Source organism: Protobothrops mucrosquamatus, unplaced genomic scaffold (genome assembly GCF_001527695.2).
Source record: "Protobothrops mucrosquamatus isolate PMUCROS unplaced genomic scaffold, P.Mucros_1.0 scaffold10091, whole genome shotgun sequence".
NCBI classification, from domain to species: domain Eukaryota; kingdom Metazoa; phylum Chordata; class Lepidosauria; order Squamata; family Viperidae; genus Protobothrops; species Protobothrops mucrosquamatus.
In genome coordinates this window covers 1-9,097 of record NW_015395878.1, presented here as the reverse complement: position 1 = coordinate 9,097, position 9,097 = coordinate 1, and the positions used below count along the sequence as shown (strand labels likewise).

Genomic DNA, 9,097 nt, shown 5'->3' with positions numbered 1-9,097 from the left:
GAAGTTCTCCCAGATGAGATCTTCCGTGGATTGAGAAACGTGAAGCAGCTGAAGATGGCCTCCAACCACCTGAAGGCCCTCCCGCCTTTGGGGCCCATGGGGCTGCTCAAGGAGCTGGACCTCAGCAGGAACAAGATCTCCTCCCTGGAGAATTTGGAAGCCGCTTCCCTCCCGTCCCTGACCACGCTCAAGCTTCAAGGGAACCTTCTGGAGACCATCCCCACGGGCCACTTCGACCCCCTGGGGAAGCTCACGGCCCTGCATCTTGGGGACAACCCGTGGAGGTGTGACTGCCGCCTCCTCTATCTTCATCAGTGGATACACAATAACGCCAAAATAATAAAGGACGCCAGGAAGATCATCTGTAGGAGCCCCGAAGACCTGGCTGGGAAAGCAGTAAGCTCACTGTCAGAAGACCAGCTGCTCTGTTTAACAACAACCGCACCCATTGTAACCACCTTCAAAGCCGCCCCTGCTTCTCCATCTGCCACCCCCACCAGGGGAAGCACAGCAGGTGCCTCAGCTCGGTCCACCACGCTGCCAGAGACCAGCCCACCATCTCAGACCTCGGCCCCGGCTCCTCAAACCCATCCTGCTAAGAGCACACAAATCACGAGTACCAGCAGGACGTGGCCCACAACTGCCCCCACGAGCACCCAGCCCCCACCCCCCAGCTCCTCCCTGGCCCCCACCCAGGGTTCCACCTCTGCCATCACAACCCTTCAAGCCACAACTTCCACGAGTTCTCTAACCACAACTGTCTCTGAGATTTCTTCCACAGCCCATGAAATGACGTCCACAGATATTCCAGCCACAACCACAGAAGCCACAACTATCCCTGAATTGCCAGTCACAACTTCCATGAGTTCTCTAACCACAACCAAAGATGCCACAACTGAGATTTCTTCCACAGCCCATGAAATGACGTCCACAGATACTCCAGCCACAACCACAGAAGCCACAACTATCCCTGAATTGCCTTCCACAACCCTTCAAGCCACAACTTCCATGAGTTCTCTAACCACAACCGAAGATGCCACAACTGTCTCTGAGATTTCTTCCACAGCCCATGAAATGACGTCCACAGATATTCCAGCCACAACCACAGAAGCCACAACTATCCCTGAATTGCCAGTCACAACTTCCATGAGTTCTCTAACCACAACCAAAGATGCCACAACTGAAATTTCTTCCACAGCCCATGAAATGACGTCCACAGATACTCCAGCCACAACCACAGAAGCCACAACTATCCCTGAATTGCCTTCCACAACCCTTCAAGCCACAACTTCCATGAGTTCTCTAACCACAACCGAAGATGCCACAACTGTCTCTGAGATTTCTTCCACAACCCATGAAACGATGTCCACAAATACTCCAGCCACAACCACGGAAGCCACACCTGTCCCTGAATTGCCTTCCACAACCCTTCAAGACACAACTTCCATGAGTCCTCTAACCACAACCGAAGATGCCACAACTGAGATTTTTTCCACAGCCCATGAAATGACATCCACAGATACTCAAGCCACAGCCACGGAAGCCACTGCACCCTGGGGCATGCCCACCAAGGCACCCCCCACGGCTCTGACCAACGTCAGCTCAGCAACACTCTATGAACAGTTTACAGTCTCCAAGAGATCCACAGAAAGCCAGGATCCACCCACCCACCCTCCTGTGATCACCACGTCATCCATCTGTAGCTCCAGACCTCCGGCTCCAGGCCTGCTGACCAGGCAAGCCTTGACAGTGCCCAGCACCACAGCCCCCGGGGCGACGCTGGCACAGACACCCGTTGCAGGCTCAGCCCTGGCACTGCCATCTGCAGCAGATCAGCCCTTTTGCCCTTCCTCCTCCCTCCCCCCTTTGCCCCGGAGTGTTGGCAGCCCCCTTTCCCCCAGCCGGCCTGCCCTTCCGCCCCAGCAGCACCAGGCCTGGGGTCTCCTGCTGAGCTCCGACTACCGGTATTGCCCAGTGTTCCTCCTGCTGTATCTCTCCATGCTCTCCGTGAGCATCTTCTGCGCGGCCGTCTTGGGGCGCCTGGCATACGCCCTCCACAAAGCCACGGAGCCGGTCCAGCTGCCTTGCAGGCCAGTAAGGCTGGTGCACGTCAAGGCCAGGCAAGGGAGGAAGTGAAGTCCTGGGGCAGAGAGGGAGCCCTGCCGTCTCTCCCACAGGAGCCCCTGCCCTGTGACACGCCCGCCCGCTGAGACCCAGCAAAGAGTGCCCTGGGCTGGGCTGCTTCTTGCTAACACTGCCACCTCCCGGACCCCAAGGGAGAGGGCAGAGGGGGAGACCGAGTCCACCAGCTGTAGCCCTACCTGGCACAGGGGCTTTGTTATCCTCTCCACCATGTGGTGGGGTTATGATAATGCTGTCAGAGCCCATACCTATACCTATAGGGTCCCTTATCCTTATCCTTTCCCCCCTCCTCCATTTCCTTCTCTCTACGTTTCATCCTGACCCAAATCTCACTCTTTTCTCTTCCTGGGGGGAGGGGGGAAGTGCTGGAGGGTTATTGCCTTGATTTCCTCTATGGCTACACTGCAACACTTTGCTTTCCTGCGTTATTTTCTGTGAACTTTCCCATCCCTTAATGTCAGCTAGCAAAGGGAGGAGAAGAATGGAATGCAACCTCCAAGGTGTGAAGAGCCGCTAAAACATCACAACTGCAACCGGAGACGGCCTGATGTTATCTCCCCTTTCCCAGGAGGAGTGTAACACCTGGGGATTGGGCCATTTGAACTGACCGGATGAACAATGGGGTGGGGTTTTGCTTGGGACACTTTTACCTATTGATCTGAGCGGGAAATCCTCAGATCCTGTCTAGTATGCCTGCTATCAGCTTCTCCTAATAAAAGATCCCTTTGGAGGAAACTGCTTCCATGAGATCTACTTTTTTGGGATGAGATTTTGACGTGGGCCCTGACATATGCACTTGGGGTGCTAAAAGATCTCCCATACCACAGACAGGTAAGCTCTGAGATGCCCCCCCCCACACACACACAACCTATGAACTGTTGAAAATCATCAGGAAACCTTTACAGCCAGCGGGATTAACCCTGAGTGGCGACAGGAGGAAGAATCAGCCAGAAATGGTGGCCCAGGGAAGCAGACTGCTTCTGTCCACTGGCCTGCCGTATCTCAGAGACTTCCTAGGGAGGGGTAAATAGTAATGAGGTCACACGGGGTGTGTGTGTTATCTTAAAGGGTCCAGCCCCAGGCTGCAGTCCCACTGGGTCTGCCTGTTCCTTTTCAATACAGCCCAGTAGGCCAAAGATAAACAAGGTCTGTTTCCCTTTGGATCAAGGCTCTCAGCCAGCGCCAAAACCTGGTTGGGTGCCCAGGATGTGCTGCAGGCAGGCTAATAAAGATCTTTATCTTTAAAGTGATTTGGCTGTTTAGATCAGCCAAGGTTCTGCCACAGCCCATTGACTGTGGGGATGTGATTGAAGACCACTCAAAAGCTTTGCTTGGTCCAAAATGCACCGGCCTAATTATTGGCCAGCCCAAACATGTGATGCCTGTGCCCTGAGCCCCCACTGGGGTCCAAGGGAGGGAAGTTCCAGGGGCTGGTGGTCACCTGTGTGGGTTGAGATGCAGCCCCTTCAAGGCTATCCTCTCCTTTGGGCTGCATGATTTTATGCTTTCTCTGTGTTGCTATTTTTTTATTTACCTTTGGTGTTTTGTTTCCTGCATTTTATTGCTGGAAACCACTGAGAGTGCAGAAACCTGATAAATAAACAAGCAACTGTATGGGATTAATCCTACCTGGCTGTTTTCCGCTGCTCTTTGGTGGCCGGCAACCATGGGGACAACCCTTAATGGGCTTACTGAATGAATCCATACACTCAGGTTGGCCCAACACACAGAATGCCTAGAACTGTGTGTGGTTCCCACCCTGAAGCTGTTCTGAAAGGCTGAAATTAGAACAGAATAGAGCAGAACAGAACAGAACAGAGCAGAAGAGAACAGAGAGGAGAGAGAACAGAACAGAATAGAATAGGAGAAAGGCTAGACTAGACTAGACTAGATTACACTGGAAGAGAATAGAATAGAGCTGGAAGGGACCTTGGAGGTCTTCTAGTCCAGCCCCCTGCTCAAGCAGGAGAACCTATACCATCTCACACAAGTGACTGTCCAGTCTCTTCTTAAAAACCTCCACTGATAGAGCACCTGCAGCTTCTGGAGGCAAGCTGTTCCACTGGTTAATTGTCTTCACTGTTAGGAACTTTCTCCTTAATTCCAGGTTGCCTCTCTCCTTGGTCAGTTTCCAACCCTTGTTTCTTGTCCTTCCCTCTGGTGCTTTGGAGAATAAAGTGACCCCCTCCTCTTCTTTGTGGCAGCCCCTCAAATACTGGAACGTTGCTATCATGTCTCCCCTATTTCTTCTTTTCTCTAGACTGGCCAAATCTAAGTCCCAAAGCCGTTCTTCGTATGTTTTAGTCTCCAGGCCTTGGATCATCTTAGTTGCTCTTCTCTGCACTCTTTCCAAAGTCTCAACATCTTTTTTGTAGTAAGGTTGCAGTATTCCAGGTGTGGTCTTACTAGGGTTTTAAAGCGGTACTAGCACTTCTCGTGATCTTGATTCTATGCTTAATTCCCACGTCCTCCCCCACCCCCGTCTTCAGCCCGGGAGACGCGAACTGAGCCACGGAAAAGCTTCCCTCCAGCCTTTCCTTCCCTGCCAGCGGAACTCGCGGCTACCCTCCTCGCTGCCAGCCTTGGGCCGCGCGGCAACAGCGCCTCCCTCTGGCTGCTCACTGGAGCGCCCGCCCCGGGCTCGCTTGCTACTCCTCCAGCTGCGGCGGCCTCGCTCAAGGCGGCGTCGGGGCGGACACCCTCCCGGTCTTCAGACGGGGCGCTCGCCTGCCCCGAAGGTGATATGGGGGGGGGGAGCCGCTTTTTCTCCGGACTGGCCTGACCTCGGGAGGCCGAGGGGCCGCCGCCATCCATGGACCGTCTGAGCCGAAACCCGAACCCTTCTCCGCGGAGGCGCGGAGGGCCGGCAGGAGGACACCGGCACCGCACGTCGACCCTTCAGCAAACAGCGGGGGTGTGCCCGGGGGCTGGGGCGCCTTGATCCGTGTCTTTCTCGCCCGTGACCCCCTTGACATACGCGGGCTTCCCGCTCCCGCAATGCTGAGAGCTGGAGTCCGCCTGGCTAGCCCAAAGGGGCCGAGGGTGGCCACGTCGCTTCTCCGCCGAAGGCTCCTCGGGCCAGCTCCTCTTCCAAGCAGCCGGCAGAGGGCGCCAGAGTCCAACTCTGATGGCCGCTCGAGGGCGCGGGTGGGTGGGTGGGTAGGTCGGTTCGATGCCCACCCCCAGCCTGAGGGTGTCGGGAGTCTTTCCCGCCAGGCCGGATGAGGCCTGCTCCCACCCCCGGGCTGGATGCGGCCCTGCCCACGCGCGGAGGTGCTGTTTTCTGCAGAAGGGGGTCCGTGCTAAATCATGGCAGCTTCGGGTAATGCGCACCAGAGGAGGGCAGCGGCGGGGGTCGCTCGGATCCTCGAGAAAAGGAGTAGCCCCCCCTCCGGCCTCCTCTCCCGAAAGCGCTGGTCCCACCTGGGGTTTGGTCTGCCTAGGGCAGGGGTAGGCAACCTTGGCTCTTTTATGACTCGTGGACTTCAACTCCCAGAATTCCTGAGCCAGCACAGCTGGCTCAGGAATTCTGGGAGTTGAAGTCCACGAGTCATAAAAGAGCCAAGGTTGCCTACCCCTGCCCTAGGGTTAATGGGGGTGGGGGTCCTTGGTGCTCTCTGAGCTTGCTTGTGTTCTTGCAGACCTTCCATTACCCCAAAGGGCAAATATTCTCCTTTAGAGTTAATGGGGTCCCTGACTATTGTGGGGAAGCTTGCAAAGCCCCCCTGAACGGGGAGGCGATCGGTCAGCCCGAGGCCCTCTGCACGGTGCCCCTCCTTTCAGGGAAGACCAGCTCTGGGCCCCTCCCCTGCAGACCTGCTGGTGGGATCTGGTCTGGGTCTGTTTGATCTCCATACTGGGTCCCCCTGCCAGCCAGCTGGCCCCAGCCCCAAAAGGGCCCCACCGCTTCACCTCCCGCCTGACTGAGCCCCCAGCTGGTTGCCGCCAGGGCTGCCTGCCTTCCCTGGGCTAAGCCTTAGGCCCTCTGGTGGGGCTGGGAGAAGGGACCCCGGTCCCAGGAGACGCCCCTGAAGGCCAAGCCTGGCATCCTCCAGCTACTACCGTATCTGCTGGGCTTCCCCGGCTCTGCCACTGCCCGTTCCCTCCTCCTGCTTCAGGCCCCAGGAGGCTCTCCAAAGCAGTGGCCACAGAGGAGTCTTTTAAAGGGGGGAGGGGCTCCTAATCTGGAGATCTGCTTCTTTGGAGGTTTCTGAAGAACAAGATTTGGTCTGCTCATCTCAGGCCTGGACTTTGAGTGTTGTTCTTCCTTGTACGTTGAGCATGTTGTGGAAACCCAGATACCGGAATGCTAGAAAAAGGTCCCCGCCTTTTCCAAGACACATTCAGGTCTTTAAAAACAACCTGACGGAGGCCTTAGCCTTACCTGGGCTTTCCCCCCCCCCCCCCCGGNCCCCCCCCGGTGCCTGTGCACCTCCCCACCCCCACGGGCAGCTCTGGGCCATCCCTTCTCCTGCGTCCTTAGGCTTCTCATCAGCCAAGCAGGGAGGGAGCTTCCCTGGGGTGCTGCTTCTGCTCCGGGAGGGGGAGCGCAAAGAGGCAGGCTGGATGCTCCTGGCTGGAGAGACGGGCATCACGGGGGGGGGGGGGGCTCCAGGAGGGCCAGGCTGGCTCTCCCTGCAGAGGAGCGCAGAGAAAGTCTTGAAGGAAATGCCCACTAAGAAAGCCTCAGCTTAGCCCAGAGAGACCGGACAGGGTGAGGAAGGACCTCAAGAGGGCCCCCACCTTGATCCTCTTGGGTATGAGAGGGAGGGAGGGAGAAGCTTGTTAGGATTCTATGGTTACACCTACTTTGTAACAATGCAGCCCAAAGAGTCTCAGAGGTTCTTTCCTGCTCCTGGAAGTGGCCTACCTCACAGGGCAGAGCTGCAGCTGGCGTCCTGTCCTTTGCCCAGAACCTTCCCAGGCAGGTTCAAGTCCTCAGCAATTCTGGCAGGGGTGGAGGAGGAGGAGGAGGAATTAGTTCACCACCGTCCACACGTCTCTCTTGCAGTCTCCTTGGGGGGGGGGAAGGTTGCCATGGAGACAGACCAGGAAATCCTCCTTGATGTTTCAGCTCTGCTTTTCCCAAAATGCTGCCTGTTAAGGTGTTTTCCTTTTAAGTGGGGGCTTTTCTTTTCCTTTTGGCAAGCAGAGTTTAAGAGCTATTTTTTCACGGGTAAACGTCATGGGTGGTCTTCCAGACTTTAGGGGAGGGTGCCAGAGAAGCTGGAGAAGCAGCCCCCCCCCTTGTGAATGGCTTGTCCAAAACCCTTTTCTGCAAGAAAGAAAGTTGCTTCACATGAATCTCCTCCCCAGTGAATGGCTGTGGCTTGGCACTGTTCACACAAGCAGGCCAGGTAAAGACCCAGCCATTGAGGCACCAGATCTGCCAGTCCTGGCTAACTCTAACCCTGGCTAGTGCATTCTAGCTTAGCATGCTTTGTGCAAACTCAGCCCTGCTTGGAGGTAGGCACTCTGTGGCTCTGAAAACAGGAGATTCCCATATTTGGGTTAAGCATCTTGTGTGAATGCAGCCACTCTGCGGCCTGAATTTTGCATTGCTCTGCAGCCTCTGGGAACTCTCTCTAGGGAAGGTGGGGGGGGGCAGTTGGCCAGGGTGGAGCTGCAGGGTGCTCAGCATCACAGGAGTCTTCTGGCCTGGGCGATGGGGGTTTCAGAGTGGATCTGGGGGCCTTCTGCAGACCGTGGAGGACTGCAAGAGAGAAGCAGGGCGGGAGAGCCTGGGAGATCCCCAGCCCGTGAATGGGGGAACCCCTGGAACTGGGTCCCCATGCGCCCTATGGGACTGTAATGGCCACCTGTGGCTTTAGATGGTCAGTGCGGGGGGGGGCATGTGTGCCACATGGCAGAGCTGGGCGTTGCCTGCAAGACGGCCACTGAGTGGCTGCTTGACTTCCAAGGATGCCTCTTGGCAGCGTGGGGCCTCCCACAGTCTTAGGATGTGGGGCCCATTCAGACTTTCTTCTCTGGCTCCCCCTGGTAGACCAGCCTTTGATTCATCTGACAGTAACTCGCCTGGCAGCTCAAGATGATGCCACGAATGGCAGCGGAGCAGCAATCAGAGGCTCCTGCTGGCTTCAGCCGCGTACATTGGGGCTTTTGGAGGACCGGCTGCCCAGCTGCAGAGTTTGCTCTTCGGGGCTCCTCTGCCTTCCAGCTGAGAGCTGCAGAGGATTTGCGGGGCTTCGTTTTCAGCTGGTCTGTCAGGACCCTCCAGAAGCCGTGCTTCAAACAAGGGCAAAATAGTCGCCCCCTCTAAACCAGGATGATTGTTTCCATGTTTAAGCAGCTTCCAGGGACCTTCTGTGGTCCAGCGGCAGATAGAGACTATTGCTCTAAATGATTCAAAATATCATTTCAGAGCAAAATGTTTTCCAGATGACAAACATGGGAAAACCTGGCTGAAACCTGGAGACAAGCTCTCCTTGGAGTCTGCGTTTACAATTACCGTGTCAATGTTTTTACCGCTTGGAATTTGCTGGAATGCCGAATCCCTGCAGAGGCATCCAGAGTCTGCCGTCTCTGAGCAGGGCTGGGTGTGGGGACCCTCCGGGAGGGGGGGGGGAGAGGTCAAAGGGCAAGCAGGGACATCAATTTGCAAGCTCCGTAGGAAAGGTTAAGGGCCGGCAGCACAGACTTGTAATTGAGTCATCCCGTCGGAGGCATCTGGATCAGCAGGGAAGGCTGATTGTCTCCAGAGGAAAATGCTCAGACAAATTCCAAACAGCAGGATGAGGGGGGGGCAGGGGGGGCTCCCCTGTGTGGGGGCTGAAAGGTACCTGCCTCCGCTCTGCAGCCCTGGCGTCCCTCCTGCTGGGAGAGCGAGCGCTCAGTCCCAGCTCCAGCAGATCTCTGGGCTGGCTGCAGAGGCAGGGAGCCTGCCGTGTCCCCCTGAATGGCGAGTTGCAGCCTCCAGCCACGGACTCCGTGGCCT

At 56.4% G+C, this 9,097-nt stretch overlaps 1 protein-coding gene across 1 annotated transcript; it reads left to right on the top strand.

Annotated features, from left to right (window-relative positions):
• Positions 1-9: 9 nt before the first annotated feature.
• LOC114923744 (leucine-rich repeat transmembrane protein FLRT1-like) lies at positions 10-2,094 on the top strand (the record flags this gene model as incomplete). The annotated part of the gene is made up of 2 exons (XM_029287089.1): positions 10-450; positions 1,924-2,094. Coding segments are annotated over 2 exons (612 nt in total), but the record flags the coding sequence as incomplete, so codon positions are not given.
• Between the last annotated feature and the right edge of the window lie 7,003 nt (positions 2,095-9,097).